The sequence below is a fragment of the Haliaeetus leucocephalus genome, unplaced genomic scaffold (genome assembly GCF_000737465.1).
Source record: "Haliaeetus leucocephalus isolate CR32 unplaced genomic scaffold, Haliaeetus_leucocephalus-4.0 Scaffold915, whole genome shotgun sequence".
In the NCBI taxonomy this organism is placed as follows: Eukaryota; Metazoa; Chordata; class Aves; order Accipitriformes; family Accipitridae; genus Haliaeetus; species Haliaeetus leucocephalus.
In genome coordinates, this window is record NW_010973351.1 from 4,517,759 (window position 1) to 4,545,480 (window position 27,722).

General features: G+C 42.3%; 1 protein-coding gene across 1 annotated transcript in view; it reads left to right on the forward strand.

Moving 5' to 3' along the window:
* The window catches only part of EPB41L4B (erythrocyte membrane protein band 4.1 like 4B), a 195,098-nt gene that overhangs the window by 114,968 nt on the left and 52,408 nt on the right, over positions 1-27,722 (forward strand). The window contains exons 20-22 of the mRNA XM_010583595.1: positions 10,050-10,231; positions 15,067-15,182; positions 24,694-24,819. Coding sequence (XP_010581897.1) covers positions 10,050-10,231; positions 15,067-15,182; positions 24,694-24,819 — 424 coding nt within the window. The remainder of the gene's footprint in view (positions 1-10,049; positions 10,232-15,066; positions 15,183-24,693; positions 24,820-27,722) is intronic.

The window sequence follows — 27,722 nt, forward strand, 5'->3', positions numbered from 1 at the left end:
ATGATATGAGTCACTTCCAGTCATAAAGCTTCTGCAGACTAAATGCTGCTCTCAACTACATACTAATGACTCTTCCATGACTGTCCTTTAAAGCAAAGCAACTTATTTTGAAACAGTTGGTTTTATGAGTGTTAATCTGAATTTAGTTGTAAAGCTCATAAGTCAAGCCTCTCTGGGCACCGTCCACCGCATGTATTAGTAGGTTGTTACAGAAAATGCAAGTATGTTTGTAATAACTTGCATATTGCTTTTAATTTCTGCATGTAATATACCTTGAATTTTGAACAGGAGGAAAAGGTGTGGGGTTTTTTTTTAAAAAAAAAAAAAAAAAACAACTATCTCTCCCATCCAACTCTCCTAAAGATGACAATTTTTTAATTTTTTTTTTTTTTTTTTTTTTTTTCCCCCAGTCTTGGCAGACTTGGCACACGGATTGGTGGAGATGGGAAGTTCCAAAAGCCTGATATCTTAGACCCGATGTTACCTCTTTGTTTTGTGTTTCTGGAACAATAGCTTTCTCTTGACTTTGTGGGACTACTCTTTTGGTTTGGTGGCATCTTATCTTCCATGATCTGTTGCATGTGTCTTTTCAGAATAAATCTAGTTCATTTTCTCTCTAGCAGAAGCAGCATTCATGATGACTGCCTTAGTCATCACACCTTCTAAGAGCTGAGGAATCTGCTAATTTAAAAATAAGATAAATATTGAGCTAAGGCTATTGGGGAACCAGTGGAAATGCCCCTAAGGTTCTGTGTTTAAATAGCCACCACGATTACATTTCTGCTTTTGATTGTTTTTTGTACTTTCTATCTTTTAAGTTTGTGATGTGCTTGTTTTTTCCTTTTCCCTCTTTCTCTTCGTAGCACTAGTAGTATGACCTTCAGTTTTAAACTATCAAACAGCAAAACCTGCAGCTCATCATATCAAAGATGAAGATGTATTGAATTAAGCAAGAACAGATGTTTCATACAGGAACAGTTTGGAAAACCTGTAGTTCCTGGCTTAACAATGTCATATGTTGATGGATTATAAAAAAAAGTTTTGGTTTTTTTTAACGAGGCAATGAAAAACATCTTTTACTTCTGTGCTGTGAAGAAAATAAAAGAAGTAGCCACACCTAATTAGTAGTAGGAAGTACTGATCTAATACAATTAAACTCCAGATAAGAAGCTAATTATTTATAAATTATTTTTTCCTTACTAAACCCATAACAGTCTGTGCTGGAATTATAATCATGATGGTTTACCTGCCATTACCAATTTCTGCAATTTTGAGAACCTTAGAGAAGTAGAAATACATGAATACATCTCCAGCGCTTTCTAAATTGTTTAATGATGTAGCAATGAACTCAGTAGCTAAACAGATGACAAAATAGCTGTGTTGCTTTTCATCTCCAGGGGCCAAGCCCCTGAATTTTGAGGCCTTGCTGGCAGGCAGCAGGGCCAGCATCGTGTGTCGCTGGGCCAAATCTTTCTCATCAGTAGGAGTGTAGGAGTCTGACAGAAAGGAAGGAAGAGCTCGGACAAAAAATGGGCCAGGGTTTAGAAAAAGCAGAGTTTTACAGTGGAATGTGCAATGGGAGAAACTGGAAAAGGAAAAGCAATTAAGTCTGCTAGAGACTGTAGGAACGGAGAAGAGGAATGAAAGAGGCAAGGGAGTTCTGAGACTTCAGCATCTGTGTCTTCAGCACCTGGAGCTCACTGAATCAATAAGCAAGGCTTCAAGGAACTTGAATGTAAAACTGGATGCTGCTTCTGTATGAAATTTTTGAGCCCAGGACGGCTCCATTTGTTGTTATTGATTTTCAGATTCTACTGTTGTGTTTAACGTGTCTTTTATTCTCAATTTCTGACTTTAAAAAGAAGTCTGAAAATTGCTTTTAAGATCAAATGAACAGTTTCTTGCTGTAATTCAGATAAGTTGCCCAAGTGTTGCAGTGAGAACAGATAGGACAGGTTGCAAGTTTGTAAATAAGAAAGCCCTCACTGTGCTGAGTGACTGATTTTGTGTTAGTTTTACCTGTTAATACTGTCTTCTGAGCAACTAAGTGAAAAATTCTGTCCTGCCTTGATAGGAGTTTTTACTTGCTGCACACTGTACCTGTTCAGTAGCTTTACTGGTAACGTGTTAAAAGGGCAAAAATCTAACCTGAAGTCATTTGTCTGGCAACAGTGTCGGGTATGTTCATGCTGGACTTTAAAGTTATGGCAAATTACTGAAAATTCAGAATACTGTGTATTTCTTTGTAGGGCATTGGCAACATTCAGAATCTGAATAATTTAGAAGCATGAAACTTCTACAGTTTGATTAGTTTCTTTAAGAACATGGTTTTTTTCAAGGAATTTCAGCTTTGTAGGGAGAGAGACAGAAAAGAGGTTTTGTCAGATGGGAGCATATCGTTAAGGGAAGCCAAATCCAGTGGATTGGCTTCAAGGCTAAAGTGATTTCACCTTCCTAATCTGCTAGATGTGAGGCTGCTGTAGTTCCTGGTTCCGAGCCCAGCCTGTAGAGATGCTGATCATGTATTCCAGAGATGTAAATACAGGCAGAGCACACATTCAGCCAGAGGTGCAGAGCAAAAGAGGTGGAGAGCAGTGCCTTTACCAGCACCTGCAGACACAAACAGCAGCAGACAAACATGGGGCAGCACAGAGACCTCAATCCTGTATGCATACATGCCCACAGAAAATAGGACTACAGTTAAGAAGATGGTCTAGACTGCAGTGGTCGGGGCTTGACCAGCCAGATGTACTGACCAGCAGCTTGCTTACATGTGGCTGGTCCCTTTTCTCCCCTTCCTTTCCATTTTCCCATGCTTGTTCTTCCCTGATGCACATCGATTCTCCTATTCCCTTCCCTTGTCTCCTCTCAGTTACCCCTGCTTTTTCCCTGCGTTGCTCCCAGTTTTGCTAAGTCCATACTCAAATTTCCCAAGGCTACCTAGGCAGTATGGACCTTATGTGGTATTACTGATACGGTTTCTTAGGCAGTGCTGGCCTTGCAAGGTTATTCTCCCCCAAAAGTCCCTGATACTCCCCTTCAGTGCTCTGTGAAGTTTGAGCATTTCTCATGTAGCTTTCCCGTAACTACCTGTGAAATCCGGCAATCCTTCGGGGCATGCTCTGTAATAATTGTTAGCTGGTTAAGCTTTCGTCTGTTATGTCCAGCAACTTCTTTTGTCGCATCCCACGGTTTCTCATCTTCTTCTCTGTTAGCTAAACCTCGGGCCTGTGCCTCCTTCTCTGTCTGCGTGCTTTTTGTGTCTGCAGATATGTGATGCTGAGGAAGGGGGAGAGAGAGACAGGGATGTGCTTAGCTCACGGGACCCGAGTTATTTAATGGGTTAAGTGGTGGAAGAGGCTGTAGCATGGTTAGCGACCCGAGATCAGCTGCGGGCTGTCTCGGAGGTCTAAGTTCCTCGCTTGGTTTTGCTCCCATTTTAACCGGAGTTAGCTTGCTCGGGGTTAGCCGCCCCGAGCTGTTTTATTTCCCAAGGACAGGCATACATTGTCTGCCTGTGACTGAAAGGGGAAGGCAGCACTGACGTGGGGGAGGATTTCATCTGTCTTAGAAAATCTTGTGTCTGCTTTTCAGAGTTTTTCTCATCTGCAAGGGCATCTGGGACAATGAATTTTTTTGACAGGTGATTAAATATCATTAGCTATCGTTATCATTAATTAAAACCATTTGTAAAGGAAGAAAAGCAAGTTTAGTTCCCCAGTGGGCATATTTTGCATGACAGTTTTGCAAGGCAGTATTTTTTTAATGATCTTTATGTAGATAAGGTGAAATCTGTGAGGACAACGGCTTTGTCGAGTCGAGATTTGTTTCTTGGTATTTTATTAGAACATGCTTTGCTGCAGGCTCTGTTCTTCTTGTGGAGAATTTCAGATTACTCCTGCCTCAAAACTTAATTCGGCATCTTGTAATGCAGAAAGCTGCTGCATATACTTTCATCTCCTGCAGGAGAAATTCTCCCTGCTCCCATCACCATTTCTGAATACGTATTTCCCCATTGCCATTTTTTCTTCCCTTCCAAGGTTGGTTTGTCTGTCTGGGAGAAGGCTGCTGGCTGCCCGCTCTGCTTTCTGAGGTGTCCCTAGGAATGGATGGGGACTGCGGATCATCCCTGGCAGCACAGAGAGAAATCTGCAACGCATCTTCCCAGATCTTCCCTAAAGGAAGCAACTGGGCCAGCTCTCCTGTCATCTGGTGATGTCAGGGCAGAGCATGGAAGTGTAACAGCACTATCAGCTTTGATTATACACAGTTTAGGAAGCCAGTTCTGGCCAGCAAAGAGCTCTTGGTTACATGGTGCAGGAAAAAAAAAAAAAGCAAACCAACAACCCATAGGTTTGTTTTTAATGATCCCAATCCTCCTTTACTTAGGAACACTCATTGCTTTTGTATGTCCCAGTCCTTGGCTGCAAAAATGAAACTTCACGCTCTCTCCTTCATAAGCAGTTCTCCTGCCATGGTCTGTGTTCCCTTCTTGTAGAATGCTGGATCCTGTCAAAGTCTTTTGCTTCAATCCAGTGGTTCTGGCCATTAATTGATACTCACGCAGAACCCCACCTTCTTTCTATCCCCCTGTTTTCTCTTCATTCCTCTCCACAGGGAAATTTCCAGAGTATGCAAAATTCCTGGGCTCTCTGTGCCACTTTGCGTGCTTTAGCAACGCAAGGGGTGTGTGAGATTCTAAATGCGATTAAAGCAAGTTTGGCTAAAAATTCAGTGGGGTTTGTTTGGGGTTTTTTTAACTTCTTTTGAAGCACGGACAGGGAATAAACCCAAACTCTTTTTTTATTTTTATTTTTCCCAAAGGGAGAGGTGAAGCCCCAAAAAATGAATGTTTGGCTTAACATAGCTGTTAAGTCTCATCCCCCCAGCTGCCACACTGAAGCTTCACGTGCAATGGCGGCTTTCATTAGACTTCTGAGAGCCTCTCCTCCATGCATACACATTAATATACGTACACATTAACATACACTTTAACAGTTCCACTGACTGCCGTTTGGGAGCACATCTAAAGCCCATTTTGATGTTGGAGAAGGTATTGTTACGATATGGCGATGGGTGAAATGTCTTCTCTTAGGGTGTGAAGTGGTTGGGGGGCCTCCCAAGACGTTCAGCACAAAGCCTGCAGCGTGGATTTGAGCTGCTGAAAGCTGTGCAGGTCACTGTCAGGCGGATGGGGGAGGATTGAGAGGGGTTCTGAAGGTGTTTGTGTAAAGTTTGAGGATTTTTAAATATTAGAAAATTGCAGTGGTTTGGTGCAGAAGCAGCGTTCAAAGCAAAGAATAGAGGTGGGTGTGGTAATTGTTGAAGTTTATTTATCACAACCGGACCTAGAAGCCTGGGATTTTCTAAACCGCCTTTCAGCTATAGCAGGGAGGGTGTAAACTCAATGAAGAGTCATTCAAGGGGCATGATAGTTTGAGCCTGCTTTCTGCTATTGCTCCACCAGCCTCTCCAAGGAGGGGAGAGGAGAGCCCCAAGTGTAACTTTGGACAAGTGGGAGTTGCCTACAAGAAGAACATGGAAGAAGGGGACATAGACAGGGTGCAGGAGTAAGCCTGCTCTGGGACACAGGTGAAAGATGTTTATGCAGGTCTACATGGTTATGTTCTACAGGAAAATGAGGATGGCAGCTGGGAGGATGGTATGGAAAGGCAATTAATTTTTAAAAAAATCTCTTGTCGCTCACAGGTTATGTCAAAATGGGAAGTTCTCTCACGCCAAGTCTGTCATGGATGAGAGTAAAATCCTGAACGGGTTAGCATCTCATCTTAGCACGTGAGAAAGTTTAGGATGCAGCTCAGGAGGAACGATAATATGTTTGTGCTGTTAGGTAGGAGTAACCTGCTTCACAGCTGAGGTTGTTGGGGGTGGAAACTTGGCCAGTTTAGGAAAGGATCTGGTGTTCCTGAGGACCAGAAGTTGAACAGGAGTCAACAACCCCGGGCTATTTAGGAAAAAGCAAATGTCATGTTCTGGCATATAAACAGGAGTACGTCCCGTAGGACGTGGGAAGCAATCCTTCCTCTTTGCAATACGTTTGCAAGGCCTCAACCGGAATGGGGTGCCCAGTTCTGAGCACCACAGGTGGGAGGCAGAGCAGGGTGGACATATCAGAGGTGTAGGAAATGCGTGACCTGTGAGGGACAACTGAAGAATTCAGAGCTCTTCAGGCTCTGAAAGGAGATGTGAAGAGCCATTTTCAAAAACACAGGTTTCTGTAGCAATACAAGCCTGTGTCTGTGGTGGATGGGAGAAGGAAATAGCAGGCTTAAATTGCTGTAAAGGAGACAGGATAAACAAAGAAAGTGAGTGTAGGCATGGTGAGACACTGAAATAGATTGCACAGGGAGGTCATGGAGTCTCTGCTAGTGAAGGTGTTGAAGATTCAGTTCAGCCTATCGGTTGGGGTAACGTAGGCCTGCTTAGTTCGGCTTTGAGGGGAGAGGTGAATACTTCAGTCTTTACCTTTCTGTTCCCCATTTTTCTAGGATCTCTTAACGCTGTTGTATGCGTGAGTTGTACACGAGAGGCGTGGTTTGGTAAGGCAGTAGGTGGCTGGAGCACATGAAATGTAGGAATGTCAACTTTCTTCTTGTCTTCTTGCTTTTAAAGCAAAGGGTGAGGAGTATAAAATTGTGATGGAGGACTAGTAATGTACATAAAATTAAAAAATGGAAAAAGTAATCAGAAGATACACGTTATTTGCCCCGTTCCTCAGTATGCTGCCTTTTTGGTTAGAAGAAAGTAATTATGTGAGCTTGAGGCTAAAGGCAATACCAAGTGTCTTGTGAAATTTGAGTGGCTTTTTTGAAGGTTCAGCCTCTGGCAACTGAATCCTCAGGAGTGCTTTGCCTGAGGGAGGGACAGAGAAGGAAGAAATGTTTTCTTCCTTTACATAACAGCCTGTAGGGCCCTGCCTCATTTTCCTTGAAAGACACGAGTTGCTTGTGTAGGAAGCAGCTGGAGCTTGTTGAGAAAACTACACAGGTAAATAACAGAGGAAAAAGAGGAAACCTGCAGGACAGCCAGTTGACTATTAAAAGGTAAAACAAACATGTAATGTTGACATACTAGGAGGGCGAAAAGACAAATACAAGAGAAAGGATGAAAACTGATACTTGTCCATGTATGCACATAGTCTGAGAGCATTACTGGGGAGCAAATATGAAAACCTGGAGGGCTTAAGATACGGTCAGAATGTTGGTTCATCGAAAGTAGTGATTTTTTTTTTTTGCATCAATGGGTTGGGAAGGATGATGAGGATGCATCTATTCAGGTAAGCCAGATAGAAGCAAGCGACAGAAAGAAAAAAATGGCAAAAAGATACACTGAGGGGAAAGGTGTCAAGTCTCTAGACTTAAGACAGTGGAAGAACAGAAAAATAAGTGAAAAGTAGATGTGATATATGGTAATAATGATACCACCTTGTAGGAACTGCACTAAGATGTCCAACGTGCCCCTAAATTATATAATAGAGAGTACACAGAAAAGAGATTTGGACTACTCATGATATTTTTGCTTGGGTACTGCCAACTCTTCTAGTAGACTGGCTCTGGGGCTGATGCAAGCCCTGTTGCTTATGATTGTTCAGTAACTCATCAGTCTAGTAGTGAGGGTATGGGTGCAAAAGTCTTCCTCAGCCCAACTCCATATCCATCAGAAGTGCAAGAGTTGACGGACCACTGAGATGAGTTTGCTTCAATATCTGTTAGTTGCTGTCAGCCCTGGAAGAGTGCAGATGACCGCATCCTTTTAAATGGGCCCAGCAGTTTCAACATGGGATTTCACATCGGAGTGCACTGCCTGGGTATTGACATCCGAACTGGAGCTTTGTGACTTACTGTCCTCAAGGATTTCAGTGCATCCCTGAGCATCAGCTTTGCTGGGCTCGCTCTTTACTTCTTTGAAGTAATGGTCTGCCTGCATTTTACATGGTGTGGGCACTCCTCTCTGGACAGTCAAGAAATACTTCTAGAGAATTTGGTGCATGTTTGACCACATGCCAGAGGGGTTTTGGCTCATTCAGTTGCTCATCTCATTCCCATTTTAGCATGGAAGCTACCTCATGCCCATAGCAATATGAGGAGCCAATGTAAGGATTTGGTGTGATCTCATTCATTTTGAAAAGACCAGTGAAAAATCTGCTAAACCAGCCTGCCAGCGGGTGAAGTGAAAGCAACTCCCAAGCGCTTGGGGTTTTGTGTCTTGAAAAAAAAATTGAATCATCGATTGAAAAAAAGGATGTGCTGAGGCTCCAGCCCCAAACTGATCTTATTTCCAATAAGGGTTTTAACCGTGTGAACAAAACCAGCTATCCTTGCGGTCAAAAGATGTCACTTCAATCCAAGGCGCTTGAAGGGAGAGTGCAGGAGAGCTGTTACAATTAGTGTGCAATCTCATTAACCTGTACCATTTTCCCCTAGTAGGCACTTGCTTGATTCGATTATAACAGTGAAGATATAGTGCAGTTTCAAAAGACGGACGAGTCCTGGATTATCTGAGCTCACCAAAGCTGTCCCCTGTGGATCAGTCACCTGTTTGTATTGTTTCCTCAAGGCAAATAAGGCATCAGAAGTGCCTTTATTGGCAGTCATTGCTACGTGCCAGGAACCTGCCAAGATTAATATACACAAAATCCCCGTCCCCGCCTCCTGCTTTCAAAAAGTAACCAGCATAAAAGTGTTATTCAGTTACCACCCAGTCAGAAACCTCATGTTGTCAGAAGCTGTTACTAAGAAGACAGTGGTTATTAATGATGTACCAAGTTGCGTGCTTCAGCATATCTTTGGAAATGATGCAGATGTGTTTATTTGCAGATGACTGGTTAATTTTGCCTTGAATCAGTAAGTAATCTGCAGAGAACATATGTAGCAAGTAGCTAGGTATAATTTAGTCATTGTTCCTTTAATTCATCTGTTTGTCTTTATTCCATATTGTCAGGTTTTCAGCTGCTGTTAGTAATAAAAGCAAACTGAAAACCCATGCAGCTGAAGATATAATTTCTTTCACGTTTTTCAAAAGGGCAGGGGATTCATCTTGGAATGAATTGATTTACTGCAACTAGTGTCTAATGCAATACTATAGAATAAGTTAAAAGCTTATAAAAATTTTAAGCACTCCTGTGAGGAAAGCACATTCACGTCATTTGCAGTATCTGTGTAGAGTTATCTCAGTCTTTTTTGGTTGCTGGCACGGAGAGAAAATATCGTTTCTAGAAATTCATTGTTATTTCAAACAATAAAATGAAACAGCATCAGTTAAAACTATTGAAGAAAATGAACAGTGTTATTTGACACCTCTGAGTTAGAGATGATGAATTAAAATTTCAACAGGTCTCCATTTCTCCATATATTGTAAGACTGACAACAGTTAATCTCCTAACTAAACATATGCAAAAAAACCAAAACCATTTAGTTTACCAGCACAGGTGTGATTCCATTTTGACCAAGTGCTATTTTGTATGTAGTTACCTGTAAAACCTTTTATTCCCAATGGGATGTTTCTCCACTTTTTTCCCAAGTCACAAATTTTTCGTACAGCTATTTTGCACCGTAAATTTGGAGGCCCGAACTTTCTCAGGAATGTAACGTTATTCTGGGACTGTTCCTTGGTCCGCTTTTCTGACAGTTTCTCTTTAAAGGAGTTATTGTTTGCTGCCTGACCGCTTTCCTATGTCAGGTGAAGTTGCTAATTCCTGCAGGACAAATTTTGATGTTTTTGAGAATCATATTCCATAAATCAGTCAGAATTTGACTCAGCATAAGAGTTTAGCAGAGATTACATAGGGTGTAAAATCAAAAATAATTCTGATCTTAAAGTCATGCCAAACAAGCAAAGGCATCCTTTTTCCTCACCTTATGAGTCTCCTGTTAACAGAAAACTGTAAAGATTTGGGATACACCTCATTCAAAATTTTATTTACAGAAAAGCTCTGCCTTTTTTTCCCAAGAAAGTTTGCACTCTGTCTCTCCAAAAGTACAGTTTGTCCTACTGTTTGCCGATCTAATTTGAACTGATTTATTTTGTAGCTATCCCTTGAACAACAGTGATCTGCATCAGTTCAACATTGAAGAGAATGGTGGAGCACCATATACCACAAAAATGCCTGCAAGGCACCACCACCACCACCGTCACCACCACCACCATGCGAATTTTGGTGCCCTCACTCCGGACAGCAAAGACATTGTTTCTGGAGTTCCGAACCCAAACAGTAAGTCCACTGCCATGAAGGTCATTTCAGTAACTGTGCTGCTTTCAGATTTGTCTCTGGCAAGGAGGCAAAGGCAAGGAAAGGAAAACCACACGCGTTTCAGATTTTCTCCTTGAAGAGAATAACAGGAAGCATATTCTTATTTGCTAGCTTTGTAGTATGTGCAAATGAGACAAGATTTGCAATTCCCTGGCTTTGCTACAGGGTTGCGGGATTTGGTGTTAGATTGGTGTTCCATAGCTGAACAAATACCCAATTAGTCGCAGATACCGAGTCTCTAGCTACTTGGCACAGGCTATTTTTTCATCGTTACTATTTATTTGTATAGTTTCACAAACCTATCCTCGTCTGCCACTGTATTTTGCTGATCTGCCCAGCTGGCCTTCAGCCCTCATCGTTTGGATCTGACTCTTGCTTTCGTGTCTGGGCACAAACAGCAGAAATTTTGGAGCGCTGGACAAACAGTGTCTTGTTCTTAGTTTGGGTAATGGGGACAATTCCTGCTCAGCCTTACCTGCCACGACTGCAGTATGCTTGCTTGCTCGGCGGAGAAATTCTTGGCTTGTAGAAATCAAAGAGGAGAGAAGCCTGATGCAACTTTGGGTAGTTTGGGTGTAAGTCTCCACTGCTGAACATGTACAGGCTTTTTTAAGGGTACGTAGCTTGGCCAAATGTTTGTAGGTCCACACAGGAACTGGAAGAGAAACATCCCTGCCACTGAGTAATCCTGCTTCTTGCTCTCCAAATTTATAATCTCTGCACTCTGCAGTGTGTGGGATGCTGAAGCTGTGCAAGGATTTCAGAAAATGGGCAAAACAAGGTAGGATCTGTTCTTTTCCTTGCCTCAAGGGGATGAGAAGTTCTTCCTTTGCCCAGTTTTTGCCTTTTATAATTGTAAATCACCCTGAGATAGGCATCCATTACGGAAACTGTCAGCCTGGGCAGTTAATCTGACAGCTTTAAAATTCCTGAAACCAGGATCTTGTAATGGACAGTGCTGGGTGACCTCGGCTGTAGGCTGTCCCACCTCAGCAGTAATGCACAGGCATCTACCTGTGTAGGCACTTTAATCAGACTTTGTTTCAGAAACATGTCCTTTAATTTTCTTTCCCAAGGAGAGGGAAATAACAGTTTTTAGGAGGGAAGCTCACGAAATAAAAGCGCCAGGTGTTGTAGACGTTTAAGGAAGGAATCCTAAGCAGCCATACGAGTTGCTTGCTGGGTTTTCAATGAAGCTACTCCTTTAGGAGCAACCTCCAGGAGATGTGCCGGCTTTTTGTGGACTGTACGCTCCTCGCTGGTGTACCTTCGTGCTGGGAGGTGTGTGGGGCTGCCGTGGCTGGAAAGCCTCGGCCGGTCTCCAGCTCCCCACAACCCTGCCGTGGGTCCCGCCGAGCCGTGCCCACCAGAAGGTGATGAAAGAGCGGCAAAAAACACCATACGGGGTGTTTATTCCAGCTGTGTGTGTCTCCTCTTAGGCTGCCTTCCTCCTCCTCCTCCTCCGTGCTGAAATAACCTTAGAATAAAGCTTAGAAAGGCAGAAGGGCAAACATCGGAGCGGTTCTCTTTCTGCCCAGGGAGCGTTAACCTGCGAGATGAAATGTGGCTTGTCTTAACGCAGGCATGCTGCCCCACGGCCACCCGTTGCTGGTCCCCTGAGGAGACCTGTACCTGTCCACCCGGCCGGAGGCACCAGACTGATATTTCCCTTGAAAGGCACAAAGCTGATATTTCCCTTGAAAGGCACAAAGCTGATATTTCCCTTGAAAGGCCAGTCCGCAGTCAGACCCGGCACCTTTACGCCCTTAGAGCAGCGGTGGTATGGATAGGACCATTTCCCTTAAAACGGAATCAAAGTTATTCATTTGCAGTTTGGGGCGACAGGTCTGGGTGCCTTTTCGAGGCTGGTGCTCAGCGGGCTTGTTTTGGTTTGGTTTGTTTTTAATGGCTTCGTTAAAATGCTGCTCAGGCTATCTCGGCTGAGAAAACCCTCTTGCAGAGAGCTTGTGGAAAAGGCTCGTGGTGTATATGCTGGAACGGTTAGGAGCGTGCTGGTTGCCAGTCGGCTATCTAGGATGGCACACGTGGCAAGTGTGTGGGACAAGAAAAACTCAAGCAGAGAGGAGACGCTATCAGGGATCTGCGTCGGGGACACGGGGGACTGATGTCTGGCTCCAGGCTGTGTGGAAAGGCCACAGCTGGGAAATTATTTCTAGGAAGTACGTGGTCACTAACCTGGGAACGCTTTTGGGGAAGAAGGTGCTTGTGACCAAAATATCTCAAGTGGGAATGCCTGGAGAGCCAAAAGGTCTCATGGGGGGAATACGCTATCCTAGTGGAAACTTCCCCGTGAGGCTGCGCCCACCAGCGCTTTGGTTCAGCTACCTTGTGGTTTTCCAAGGGACCGTGGGCATTTCGTGATTTACTCCAGTTCCTATGGACCAGACTCATCTCTGAGCTCTGAGGTGGTTTTAAATTCATCTGAAGTGGAACGTGGAGTGACCCACCGATACGTACCTGGCATCGGGTCAAGAGAGGGAGAAAGCGTCTGCCTTTCCTCCACTTACACCTATTCTGATAAATGGCAAAATTCTGGCGCAATTCACAGGGCATGGGCAGGAGAGAGGGAAACAACAGTATGCCCGGCCAGGGTTCCCTTTAAATACTGGTGCATGTTTCTCAGCAAACACACAGCCTGGGATTTTGTTACAGAAAACAAACCCGGGCCAGACCTGCCTGATTTTTCACATTCCGAGTAATTTGTCTACTTCAATTACTGGAAGAAGTGAAATCTGGTGAAACAAATCTGACGTGTGTGTTTATGAAGGCAGTTCAGCAGAAGACGTTTAGAAGATGTTGTTTTCCTGCATTCAGCCTGATTATTGTATTTGCGATGCTGCCCTTCACCTCCAAGCTAACGTAGACAGATCGTATCTTTCTATGCAGCAGATCTTCCCCCAATGTATTCCCAGGGACCACTGTATTCAACAGAAATTAGCCTTACGGTGCCGCACAGAGAGGGTGAGCCGCTTGCTAAGCCTAATTGGCATGGCAACGTTGCGCATGGATTATTACCAGGTGCACATGAGCAGATCCACCGGCAGCAGCTGGGACTATCGCTGAAAGCAGATGCCAACAAGTATCCAACGTAGCTTGCAGAATTTTTTGTAACAGAAAATGATGAATGAGAAGAGGGGGCCCAGCTTGCCTCTGGAACTCTGGGCTGAGCTTGCAGGTTATCACTTAAAAAAAAAAAAAGACGTCCTTTATTCCTGAACTGCTCGCTACAAAAGTCCTTGTGTAACCCTGAGCAGAGAATGGTGTAATACAGACTTGAGTTTCGGGCTGAAAACAGTGCTTTGAAGAACCACAGCGCTGCCAGATCCTTGCTTGAAATGAAAGCCTGGTTTTGCCAAGACTTAACGCTGACTCAGGAAATGTGTGTCTTTTGTAGGACTTCAGGTTTTTGGCTTTTTTTTTTTTTTTTTTTAATCTGTTTTCAAGGTTGAGTTAAAAGGCTAAACCGGCTAGCTTGTTTTCCGGAGCTCTCCCTTTAAACAAAAAAACCAGCTTAAAAGTCAATTTTAAATTGTAGCAAACCTGAATAATTTAAGTAAGGCACTTTCCCCCCCTCTGTGTTCTCTCTCAACAGGAAAATAGAATGACTGTGTTTCTTCAAAAAACCAAAAAACATCATCGTGTCTTATCTTGCAGCTGTGCTAATTTATTCCTGGGTATCATCGGGCAGTTCAACGGTCTCATATCCACAGAAGCGGCTGTGGTGTGAGAAATGCTGAACTCTGGCATCACTAACTTGTGATGAGAGACCACCAAGGGGAGGTCGACGCTGATATTGTAACCCCTTCTAGGACGCTATTACCTCAGGGTCTGATAATGTTTCAGCAATGCCAGAGACAGCTTTTTGCTTCTATCCCTATAAGCTGGTTTTAGCAGTTTGTCTCTAGTCAGCAAAGCCCTTAATGTATATTTAAACAGCTGTAGAATTAGATCCTGAATGAGTAATATTTGATATTCTTAGGACAGGCTAAGAACCTGATCCAAACCAATCTGCAGTCAGTGCAAGGTTTTTATTGATTTCAGCGGGCTTTGAATCAGACTCCAGAGAATACCAGATTGTTCCCAACTGTTATTACCTAGAATCCATGGCAAAAAGAAACACAGGGTGACGCAGAGATTAGTTAAATCATCACATGATGAAGCTCATTCTTCTCAGAGTACTTGCAAATATACATATATATGCCACACCATCCCCAAGATGTTGGCAGAGGCCTTTCAGGGCTGCCTCAAAAAATATTTTTCCTTGTCTTTCTGTGTCGGTGGCTTGCTCAAAATCTCTGTTGACAAAGCACAGCAAATTCCTGACAACAGTCTTGAAGAGGCTAGCATATAAATAAAGATGTCTGAGAGAAGCCAAAAGCTATACTCTGATCTCTTTACACATCACATGTTCTGAGAGTGGCACCTTAGCTGCATAAATAATCCCTCTGGTGTCAACTGAGTTTTAGAAAATTGGGGGGGGTTGGAGGGGGGAGGTGAGGAGAAAAATATCTAGCCCAAAGCTGGCGAAAGCCCTGCTAAAATGAAGGGATGGGTGAGAAGGAGGGGGGCGAGGAATTGTTTGCTAAATAGAAAAAGGCAAAATGACGTGACCCAACAGGCATAATTATGGAACATTTTAGAGGGTCTTGCAGGGAAGATGGTTTGCTGACTGCTGTCTCTTCAAACGCAGTTGAGTGTCTTGCTCTGCAATTCTTCTGTAGCCTCCCTTCAGACTGTGTTTTTTCTTTCTTTCTTTCTTTTGGGCATCTTTTTAGAACTGAGCTCAGGACTTCCCCTTCTTTATGATGAAACTTCTCATCTGAAGAAAATAGAAACGGAGAGTGTGAAGGTGGTTGGACCGTGGCCAGCCCTGCACGTCAGCATGAACAAGGTATAGCATATACATATATACTTTTACATATATATGCCAGAGAGCCCCTTTGTCACTTCATATTCAAAAGCTGCTGCTTTTTCACCTCCAATTCAAATCAACATTCATCTGCAACTGGCTTGCTTTTTAATCACCTCTCACCATCTCCTTATGGGACTAGCATTTGGTTTTTAGATTTAGCATTTCCTTCAACTTTGCCTTTTAAAATTTCAGAAGCTGCTGCAACAATGTTATGATGTAGTTTTACTTTAGTTGTGAAGAGTTAGTCATCCAGGCAGCCCAGAGCTGTAAAAAAATAACAACACTTTAAGTGATAAAAAAAAAAAAATCTTGTTTTTCTACATGAGGAGTCGGTATTACGCCTTAAAAACCCCCTGGGATCTGAGGTTAGTGGGTGTTTTATGAGTGAGTTTTTGCAAGGGTGGCAAAACAGCCGTGTCCCGCTGTTTCTGCTAGAGATCAGAGGCCAGCAGGTCGGTGGTTCCTTGTATCCATGTGGGGCAAAATCCACCGTGCCTGCGCTGTGCAGTGCCTTGAGCTGAGTCTGGATAGAACCACGGAGACCTGGACCTCTCATTTGCAACCACATCAGTCTTGAGACGGACCCAGTAAAGTCAGTGAGAGCATTGCAACTGGCTTCAAATGTGGTGGGTCTGGCCCCCCAGTGACTCTACAGACCTGTTAAAAGAAATGTGGTGTTTTGAGAGTTTTCTGTCAGTTCAAGGGAGAACTCAATTAAATTACTTCACCTTGGTTTCACAAACAGCCTTTCGTTATTGATATAATTTCAACAAGCATTAGAGAAATTAAAATCAAAGGAGAGGTGGCAAAGTGTATCAAAAATACAAGCACAAAGGGGCTGTATATCTTCTACATAGCATAATCTTTCTTTTCTCTGGATGAGAGAATCCAGGAGATGGACGTCAAGGCTGAAAATCAGCGAGTCTAGTGTTTCTAATAAAAAGTGAAATCTTGGAGTATTTTTTTCAATATTGTAGTTAATTGAAGTTAATCCATAATGCAGTAGATTTTCCATCATGAAGATTTGCTTGAAGAACCGCGTCCAGGGTGTGATGGTGTAGTTCAGCTGCGGACTGCAGTCCTCATACCTTATGAGTGTGGTCATGAGGCAATGACCTAGGCCGTGACTTTTGGAGACTGCTGAATGAACAGATGAAGGTGGAATAATTTAGACTTTTTACCAAATCTATTTGGTTATCAGCTGTGAGAAGCTGTCATTTTGTCTGACTGGTTGATTTGAGTGGGGATAAAAAGTTAAATCATAAAGTAGACAAACTGGGGGGAAATGGAAAATAAGTCATCTTTTTCCCATGGACATTTCTCCAAGTTCTTCTTCTAGAAATACTCTTAACTGGTAATAAGTACAGGGTTTTTGTAGGCAAAGCTAATTAAGCATTGACATAGTTTGCCAACGGAAAATTCTCCATCTCGCAGATTAATCCAGTGAATACCCAGGTCTTGTGAGAGGAGCACTGTAGTTCAGATGTAATTACTGATACCCTGTCTGAACCCCAGCTGAGAACATTCACTTAGGTGCAATGTCCAAAACATGCTTTAAAGCACTGTCCTACGCTATTTAGCTTATGGACAGCTCAGTTTGGTATGTATAAAGGGCCACAGTGAAGAAGTGAGAGGACTTTCTCGGTGTTGACCACAGCGCACAAGTGGATAAACCAGTCCAGCCTGTGTTGCACAAAAGATCCAAACAGATAATCTCAGTGGTACCCTTGTGATCTCAAAATGAGTAGATTTATGGTCTTTTTTCTTTCTTTAAATGAAAGCTCCAAGCATTTTGGTCCTGTATTCCACCATACTGTGCAAGTAGTCCCAATAGAGTCCCTGCAACCTCTGCCTGGCAAAGCCTGACCTCTGATCCTCTCACTCTTCTTCTCTGAAAATCTGCAGAAGGAGAACTCAGCTCTTCTGTAATTAATGGTTTTCTTTGGCTTGTCCTGACAGCTCTAGAATCTTGTCCACAGTCAGATGGATTATTTATTTAAGGACTAATTAGCAGAACCCAGCATCGTAGCAAGTCAGCGCTTCACAATAAATGCAGCTGCACAGTAGACGCAGCCTGTGTCTGCTGCGGCGAGATTGCCATCAGTCAAAGTTTAGCTGATGAAAAAGCCTTGCGATGAGCTCCAGGAGCTGCTGAATGCTTTTGTTTCTGGCAGAAGCTCAGCAGAAGGCAAGGCTAGAGACATGGGCTGTCTAATGAAAACCCTCTCCTGGCAGTCATAGAGGGTTTGGGTTTAAGAGCTGGGCAGCAATCCCACGAACAGCGGTTACCGTGTGAATGCAAAGGAGGCGAGTCCCTCAAAATTTATTAAAATTGCCATTTTGAGCCATCTGAAAATTGTACGTGCTCTTGAAACAGGCCCAGAGTCACCGCTGGAAAGCACCTAGTGATCAAGCCCTCGCGTTACAGGCTGCGGGTTGTGACCAACAAATCGTTCTGAAGTTCTTTTGGCCCCTGGCTTGTGGTTTCTTCTTCAAGCACTGTTTTCTGACCTAGATCCTAGTGAAACATGTACACAGAGCTCGTAAAGCTAAAACAAACAAACCGCAGGTCTTTGAGCTTCAAGCGGAGCCTGGAGTCGCCTCAGCAGATGCCTTCTCCGATGAAAGAGAGGGACATGCCGTAAATATTGGGCTAACCCTGGGCTGAAATGCTGTGGAGCATTGCCCGGCACAAAGGCAGCAGGGCAGGTTAGACAAGATTGAACAGCCCTGAACTGTGACAAGTGTTTTTCGCTGGGAATGTGGCCTTTAAAGCTCCTTTGGTTATGGTAGTTAACTAGCTACTCAGTCCAGCAGCGAACAGATTTTAGCCAGTGGTCAGCGTGTCTAGTTTCTGCCAAGAAAATGAAATGTTAACAGCTCTCCTGCACCACTTCATTGATTTCTATTCTACTAAGTGCTTTTTATTCCCTAGTTTTGCATCCTCTGAAATATTATGCTTAAACAAAACCAGTGAAGCAGTTACAAAGCTGCTTCATTTGCTCTATTTCTGGAAATAAAGCAACGGTTTCCACATCTATTGCGGAGCCCCAACTTTCACTCCCCCTCTTCCTGTTGCTAATTATTATTTTTTCAAGCAAAGTGCTTTGGGGCTGGAATTTGTTAGGCTTAATAATCAACCCATAGGAGAATTAAGAAGAAATTGGGAAAATTAGATTCAGCAGTTAATTAATTTGATTGTCCGCTACAGCAAACTTCATCTCATGGGAATGAGGACTGGATGCGTCCAGTCTCTTTTCCAGAGCTGTTTGGTACAGTGGACATGCCTGTCCACCTACTGAATGATAAAAGTCACTTTCAACATGCGTTTCATGCCCTTTGGTGCTAGCGGACTCCTTAATTCCAGGAGAGACAAGCCTAAGTGTTGTAGCTGTGAATGTATTTCTGATGTTCTTTCTTGCAAACCTTTCATTAGAAAAATATGTTCTCCCATCTCCCCTTGCTCCACGTGTGTGTGTGTGTGTATATATATATAATATAAAGCCAAGAATGTATTGTTAACATTTCTGAAATCTTGGCAGTCTAGTAATTATTAGTCCAGATGTAATTATTACATAAAAAGAAAGATACTAATACAGTTCAGATCGTTTCTAGCCCTTTTTCTGGTGTTATGCTCACCCTTCCCCTACACCCCTGGGTCCTAAGGTTGGTGATTTCATTCTGGTGGGGTCAGAGGGGCTGTTATGATGGCCATAGAATCATAGAATAATTTAGGTTGGAAAAGACCTTTAAGATCATTGAGTCCAACCGTTAACCTAGCACTGCCAAGTCCACCACTAAACCGTATCCCTAAGTGCAACATCTACACATCTTTTTAAATATCTCCAGGGATGGTGAGCCTGTTCCAGTGTTCCATCCAGTTTCTTTTTCCTCGCTCTAGGATCTACTTTGCGTCCTTTTGTATATTTGCAAACACGCTTTTCCATCTTGCTCTTTCTTCATTGATCTGCATCTTCACGTTACACCCAGATTTTCTACACATGGTGCCTTTTACATATATGTGCTAGATACTATGTCTTCACTCTCTTCATTGCCCCGAAAACCAGCTTTGTCCAGCTCCAGGTCTGCACTTCTTTAACTGCCCATTGGTAGGTTGTTTATAACCGTGGGGCCAGCCTGTGCCCCTTGCGCTATCACCCGATGCCTGCACTCCTCTACACCACCTCGCCTGTCTCCATTTCTCAGGGCCTCTGTTATCATACCAGCCCTGTGTTGCTTTGTACTACATCATTGTGTACAGTCATAAATATCTCATTCTACAAAGAATAACTGCTTGTGTTACTCTTTTCTATATAAAATTATTGCTGTTACAGCTAAACCTAGTGAAATAAAGCTGCAGGCAGATCGAGAAAGGTTCAGACAGAGCAAGCCTGATGAGCCTCAATGGCTTTGCAATCTTTGTTCAAAGCTTATGGCCTTTTACTAACATGCCAATACCATATTACAGGGCTACCCAGTTATGCTACTGACTGATACCACTGCAAATCATACCACTTGCAAAGAAGCCGTGGAACTACCTGCCCCGTGCCCAACTGCAAAGCCTAAAGCTACCGCAGTTCCAAAAATCATTTCTGGTTTAAAAAAACCCCCAAACCCAACTCACTTTGTTGATATATCTGAGACTGTTCTGTATGATGCGCTGATCAGAGGGTACACCCCAGGGAACGTGGCTACCATGAGCCAGTAAGGCTATCATGAAGCTTGGCACTGACAGAGGCAGGATCTAATAATATTGAGCAATAGCATTTTATAAAATAAATTTGATACCAGGAACTAAAGAGGTTTGCTCCAAGGATATAAACATAACAAGATTTATTGGGAGTTACACCTTTCATTAGACCGACTGATAGTTGACCTGAGGAAGGTCTAGAGTATCTGACAGCTTAATGACGGGCTTTTTCATTTGTTTGTTTTTCCAAATATATTTTTCTAATAAAAGATGCAGCTTCTGCTTGCAAACTTTGCCTCAAATAATAACACATAATCATACAGGTCTTACCATTATGGTGTCTGTTTGTAATTGGTGTTAGCTATCATATGGAAAAAAATCAATAAATCTCCTGGTGGAAAGGGGGCGAAAGAGTCTGTAGATTTTCATGCACATTTGCAGATGCAGTTGAGTCCCAGGAAACAAAAGGGTTTGATCTTACATAGCTAATGTGCATTCAGAACCTATATATCTGTGTTGTCTTCGTTAAAATTTTACCTCCCACTAGTAGTGATGACTAGCAAAGAAGAATAGACCTGCGTTCCTAAACAAAATATTAATTCTGTTGTGCAGATGTCTCCAGCTAAATACGTATTCTAAACGTACTGTTTGGCTAAGAAGAGGCTATTGATAAATTCACAGAGGCAAAAGATCGTGAATCTTGCTCTTGGTACACAGTTTGATGTGGAACAAAGCATGAACCTTTTAAAGCAGAGAGAAGAGAAATGTTAAGTACAGAAGTGGTATTGCTGTGTTTCATGCAACTATTTTTATATTCTGTACGTGTACTTAATATTCAGTTAGCTTTGCAAACCAAAGCCAGTGTCATCATTATCTAACACTGTACAAATCTGCCTTCAGTTCTAGTATCAGCAAATGTAATTGAATTTAAAGTAAATGTTTGGGAGGAGAAAAGCAAACATAAGACCTCAATTATAAGAAGAAAAAAAGGCATCTAGTTTTATGTGTGTATATATCTGAGCTTCTTTAACCCACTTCTATCAAACCCATTTATATACAATTCTCCAGTGTTCTCCTTCACTGGAAAAGTAAAGTTCTGCATCAATGGTGAAAGTGATGTGAACATATTGCTATTTTTTAGCACTAGCAGAGCTGGAGATGGAAAATTGGAGTGTTATCAGGTATCTTAACGTTTTTTCCTCATTGCTAAACCTTTTAGGATGAGCTTAGATTGCAGTTTTAAGCAGGAAGATTATTTGTTTCATATGCAAGTTTGACTCTCAGACATTCGCTTGAAAGGGGCATCTGAAATTCTTTGAAATTACATAATAAGAGATGGTAAAATTGGAATTTTCATTAATATTATGCCACATTTCGTTTTCTAATGACTTCCACATAGAATGCTCTTAGTTTATAAATGAAAATAAAATTTTAATAACTGCCAACCTGGTACAACATTTGAATACCCAGCTGCTATCTTTATGCTTCACTCATCGCTGCACGCGATAAGGATTCTGGAAATGCAAAATTTCTTTATTATTCAGCAAAGTAAAGTAGATTACAGTTTTCATTCTTGCAGCAATAGTATATAGAGATTCCTAATGCAGGCAGGTTTTAGATCTTTGATTTTCTTATAAACTAGTGAAATGAACCGTAGAAGGTACTGCGTGGTTTTGTATAGTCCTTAATTTCATTTTTTTTCTTTTGCCTTCTTGATGACAATTGTATTTCAGGAGTTAAATTGGGCGATGAATGGGCTTATATGTAAAGATCAGTGGCATTAAGGAACAACACGAACTGATATAGATGCTTAGAATTGCTAATAGTCTGCAGTAAGGATGCGCTACTTTGTTCTGTGATTTGAGTTCCCTTTTAGTCTGCACCTTCAGTGTCGCTGACTCTATGTGCAATAGTCTCAGCTGATCGGCTAGGTGAGAGCAGAATTCCGTAATGATTCAGGATGCGCTGCACTGTGGCAGAAAAGTCCATCGTTGCCCAGGCAGGCTGGCAAAGAAACCTTTCACATATGTTCAGAAGCGTCTGGGTCAGGTTGAGCGCTCCCATATGGGGTTTGGGTGCAGTCAGCATTTCCACTGGGGCAGGGGGAGGTGGTGGCCTTGGGCTACTGGCTCAGCATCTGGTGAGCAGGATGAGGCCAAGCAGCGATTGCAGCAACGTCTGCTCCTCGCGTGTGAGCGGTCACTGAAGGTGCTGCTGCTCCTGGTGCGGTGCAAGCAAAGCAAATTTTGCTTGCTTGAAGGTGAAACCCTTAAAGCGTGACCCAAACGAGGGCTAAAGCAGAGCGGAATGCCCAGGAATGACTTCTAAGAAGTCTGCAACCTCCAGCAGCACCAAGAGCAGCTTTTTCAGCCAGGTCAGTGAGCATCAGCGTTTGGACCTCTCAAGTTATGAGAATCTCCGTGTGAGACTTGCACATCAGATCCCACGCTGGGGACAATCTCTGTTATGTGGAGTCATCTGGTATAATCCTGAATACTGCAGCAGATTTAGACCTTTTGAGGGTTCCCAGCTACAGGACAGCCCCAAGGGCTTTTAGCTTGCTCTCGGTCAATGCGGGGAAATTGGGCAGGGGAGGAAGAACGTAAGGACTGAAAAATATCCATATTCATCTAAAGAACAGATGGGTGGGACTTTGGAACTTTTTGAGTTATGAAACAAGCTTGTGTCCTAAACAAGCATCGGTTGTCTTAATTTAGCTAGTAAAATACAGCTGCTTAACCTTGCTTGACTGAAATGCTATTCAATTAGTATCCAGTGTTAAAACAAAGGTGGGATTTTGCATGGCCTTTAGAAATGCCACTGCTTAGTGCGTTGTTCTTTCTGCTGTTAGAAATCAGTACGCTTAAAAGTTGACAATAATAGCGGCCCTTTTAAAGTGTGTAGTAGTGCACTGTGGCTACTAAGACTATTGGTGAAAGAAAAGTTGTGCTTTCTTTACAGTTGATTTTGTCCTTGTGAGTATCTCCACTTCTCAGCTTCATGAGTACCCCAGAAAAAACACCTGTGGCAAACAAATATTTCATGGGTTTTTTATATGTTTGCCAGAACTACCGTTATATTCAAGACTGAAGAGATGACTACAGTGCCATAAGTTGCTCCAGCTAGGTGCTGCCACTTTTCATTTTAAGTATTTTCTTCTGCCCTTAGGAAGAAAGTGGGGAGAATGAAAAGTCAAAAAGTATCTTCCACTAAAAATAGTAAATGTGGCTCAGCAAATAAACATGTAAGAATTATTAGAAATTTGCCAGAGAAAAAAATCCCATGATGAGCAGTCCTTTAACAGACAGTTATTCAAAATCATACCTAGCAGCTATGGCATTTGGCATACAGAAGTCTGCCAGACCGATTTTGCTTACACATGAGAAATATCTCGCGGTGTCAATAAGAGTTCTGCAGAGGTCTGGCTCTTCCCCTCGCCAGTGTTTGCAAAACAGTTTCCTCAGGCAACATAATTGCATTTGTGATTTGCTCCACTTGCAGAAAGTGTCCCCCGAATCTTGATGTTCCCTTTTGTCCGTGATTGTTTGTGGACCTGAGAGAAGAGTCAGTAAGATTGTAGTTACTGTCAGCCAGTGGGATGCCATGGAGGAGAGCAGAAGGAAGGATAAAGGAGGCAGGTTTTGGTCTTAAAGGGCTAATCATACGGTAATTTCAGTGGCTGAAAAATGACCGGTTCCATCCTGAAATACTTTGCCAGAGGTGAACCTCAAGGATGCGCTGAATCTGATTTACTGATGCTTTGTACTTGTTTTGGCTGAAATCTGAATGACAGCATTACATATCTGTTCTGTCTGGGTGTATATAACCACTCACTCTTTGCAGCAATGAGAGTGGAAAATGAATGCATAATCTAGGCTGTTACTCGGTTGTAATTCAGGTCTCACTTCCATGAAGAATAGGAAAGTTTACAATGGCTGTTATGCTATTGCCCAATTCTTCTTTAAAAAAATATAAGATGTTACAGTTTGATTGTTCAAGAGTTCACGTTTACAATCCTGGTCTCATTCATACCCCATTTGTTTATACGTTAATATTATGTTGTCCTTTTTTTTTTTCTATTTTTTTTTTTTCTTTTCTTCATGGGAAGTTTATTCATGCTGGTATTTCTGCTGGATGTAGTTTGTTCAAGGCACAAAACCTTTAGGTCATGTTTGAACAGGTCACTAAACTAGCTGTCCTAAGGCTTTAGATTTCTGATCCAGATCACTGCGTAGGTAAAGGGTTGACATCAAGGGGAAACAGCAGCAGCAATGTTTAAACTCCCTGGATTTTTCTTCTCTGATGAAAGAGATTTTGCTTGGCTTGCAATTACATGGAGATCCCTTCAGATCCTTCTGGTTAAATTTGCAAAGCCCCTTTACATTCTTAAGGTGGTGTAAGAAACCAACGTTCACTATAGTTGAGTGTTGTGAACTTTTCCCTCTTCTGCCTGCTGGGGGATATTTTGAGACAATGTTTGCTTCCTCGGTGCGATCACAGGTTTGGGCAACCACTCGGGGGCCTGGCTGGGCTTTTTCCATGTATCTTCACTCCACAGCAGTTTCTTGCTTCTATCGCTCAGGCTTCCCTGAGGCTTTTCTTGTCTTGAAAATAGTATCAAGTCATTAAATATTTTGAAAACTTTTTATTCTGAGATGTATCTATCAGGCTACAAACATGGGAAGTTTTATCCAGTATTGCTGAATCAAGACGTTACAAGTAAAAATTTGACCTTTGAACATTTTGTTAACCTATCTTTCTGATAGATGTCACTGTGCTTGTCTTTTATATTAAATACAGGTTGAAGACAAGAAAGTATCTGAAAAGACTCTTCATGCCCCTGTGTCACCTTCATCTGTACCTGACCATATGAAGTGCAATATCCTTAAAGCTCAAGTGGAAGCTGCTTTTAGAGTAGGCGCCCAGGTAATCTGTGTTTAATATTTCACCTTTCTAGTTTTGGCATAGCTTGCACCAATTTTCAAAAATCACGTCGTTCCTGAGGAAGCACCTTATTTTATCTCAAGTATCCACATTGACCTACCTTTCTCTAGCTGCTCTGAAGTTTCTTCAGGTAACTCAAAATGATTGATATGATGGAAGTAGGAAATTTGTCCTAACTGACATGATTAATGCAGCTGAGAGAGGCTGAGAAAATAGGAGAGAACGGCCCAGGAAATCTCCATGTTTTGATTTTGTCACTGCAGCTTCTACTTATTTTGTAGCTGAGACACAATAACCTCTGGAGTTTTCTGAGGCTACTCACCACTCATGGAAACCGTGGTTAAGGGTTTTCTAAAGATAATATCTATGCATCCAGATGCAACCTTTATTTTAGGGGATTAACTTTAGATGTCTGAATGTGAAACGTTAGCTAGTCTATCGTTTTCTTACTTGTTTGTGTGCTCTTAACTATTAAGCTGCTATTTTCACTGCTTGGTCAGTGCTTACGTCCTGTTTGAAAAACACCACAAGTCCTGTAATGATGTCATGCAACTGAAAAATGCTGTTAGATGGCCTGACTGTAAAAAGTTAATTTCCCAGTCAGAGGTAAACCTAAGTGAAACCTAAAATATGGGATTCTTTTCAAGCGTAATTTGTGGCCAAAAGATAATGCCGTTGCTGCCAAAAATAAAGCCAAATAGAATGCTTTAGGAACAAAAGTAGAGGCAGAAAGATTGGTATGACTCTTATCCCAAGTTCCTGTGGTATCTTTGTGCATACTATTCTCTCTGAATACAAATTATGTTGGTGTTTCCATTGCTTTGTTTCTTTTCGCAATAAGATATCAGGTCAACTTGCCCTGCAAAGGATTTTGTTAACAATCATCTTTGTGTATTTGTTGTTCCCTGGCAGATCTTTCATCTGAGAGCTAGATTACATCTGGGCTAGCTAGACGCAAGGAAGTATCAAAAGTTGGTTATTCTGACTAGATTTCAAGAACAGAAACCATAAATCTGACAGCGTGTGGGGAAAGGAGGTTAAGTTTTTTTCTTTTAGTAGTTGCTTAAAGCAGTTCTCTCACCTCTCTGAATTCAGCGTTGTATTAACTTTGTTTTATGCAGCACATTTCTCGTTTGATTGCCCTTGGGTTTGCCCTCTGTTTTTCCTCTGTGTCTTTTCTACAGCATGTCATGGTATATTTCTCACATTTGTATTTTCTCCTGAATATGCTTAATAGTCATGTTTGACTGGATAGTTAAAGACTGGAAGCAGTGTGTGCTGCTGCATTCAGAATACAGCATTACTAAAGCAAGATAGGAAATGTGCTTAACGTATGCATCTCTCACTGCCCTGCCCTGCCTTAATTTTTCACTCTCAGGCTTTCCAAGGGAGAACATCCTGGGTTGCTTTTTCATGCATGCCATAACGGTATTCTTTAGCTGCTGCTATGTTGTAAATAAGTTTCAGAGCAAGCTGGACGTTCTTTTTTTCCTTCTTACCTGTGTTGTTTTGCACAAGGCTTTAGCAGTCAGATTGGGTTAAGGAGGTGTTTGTAGGCTTGGCCTCAGTGAGAAAAGTCTTGTGATTTTGAGGGGAAGAAAGGGAAAGAAGACTGTTGCAGGATAGCACATATTGTGGAAAAATAATGGCATACAGTTCAGTTTGAAATCCCTGAAGCTTTCATTGCTAACGAGGTATGGATTAAGAGTTACAGCCAGTAAAATAGGATGTCACCTTAATCTTGGAAATCCTCATTCAGCTCCCCGCTTAGCCACAAAATTGCCTGTGCAACTAGAGATGAGTTCTTCTGCACTTGAGCTCCCCTCCTGTCATGTATGGAAGATCACCCTTCTCAGATACATTGCAAAAATAAGTGGGCAGAGACCAGGCAATGGTCAGCCTTTACAGTAAGGAGCTGTGGCTAACACAAGCGCTGGGAAGGGTCGGCAAAACGCTTATGGTGAAGGAATGGTTGGACACACACCATCTATCACCTAGAAAACGGGAGAAGGGAAGGGGGCTATAGGAGGCCCCGATAAACCAGCATATACCACAAAACCACCCAGTTATCTTCTCTGACCCCTGCCACCCAAACAACTAGCTGAATACCAGTAGCTAAGCCATTTCCCAGTGGCAAACTCCATTTATTACTCCAGGGCTGTGATCCTGCCCCTCTTTGGCCCCACGTGACGTATCCTGCTGCCCAGTATATCTGGAGGACTAACCGTGTTATCCTCTGCCCAATTCTATCTTTTGACACCAGTTCCATATTAAATCCCTGAGAACTCCTGCCTTCTGGCCTTATTCTTAAGACTCCAATTTCTCATCTCTTGTTTTCTGTACTGTCATATTTCAACTTATAAGGCAGCCAGAGCAAGAAGTATATCTAGGTTCTGTAAGGCACAGCCTATATTCCTCGAGCTGTAAAGCAAGACAGGCTGGTTTTCCTCATGTACAGCATAGATCTTCCTTTATTTCATGGTATCACAAAAAAGATGAGGATTTACTCCTCTGCTTTGTAAAAGGAAGAAGAAAGAACCAGACTCTGTCTTTTATGCACATGCTATTTGAAATGAAATGTTCTTTTAAAGGCCCCCAAAATCTATGGTCTAACTCATTCTTTATGAAACTTCATGGGGCATCTTCATTATACAGTTAGGTGTAGAAGCATGAGAAAAATATTGGTGCACTGTAGGATCAGATCCAAAATTAACAAACTCTTGCTTGAAATATTTGTAACAGCTCTCTCTCTAAGCAGTAGGAATCTTTTCAATACCATATGCTACTAACATCAGGATGTGACAAGTTTATGAAGGCACCTCCTGCATGTAGTAGAAGAAGAAGCTGTTCCTTGTTAATTCTGAGAATGGAGTGAATGTTTGCAA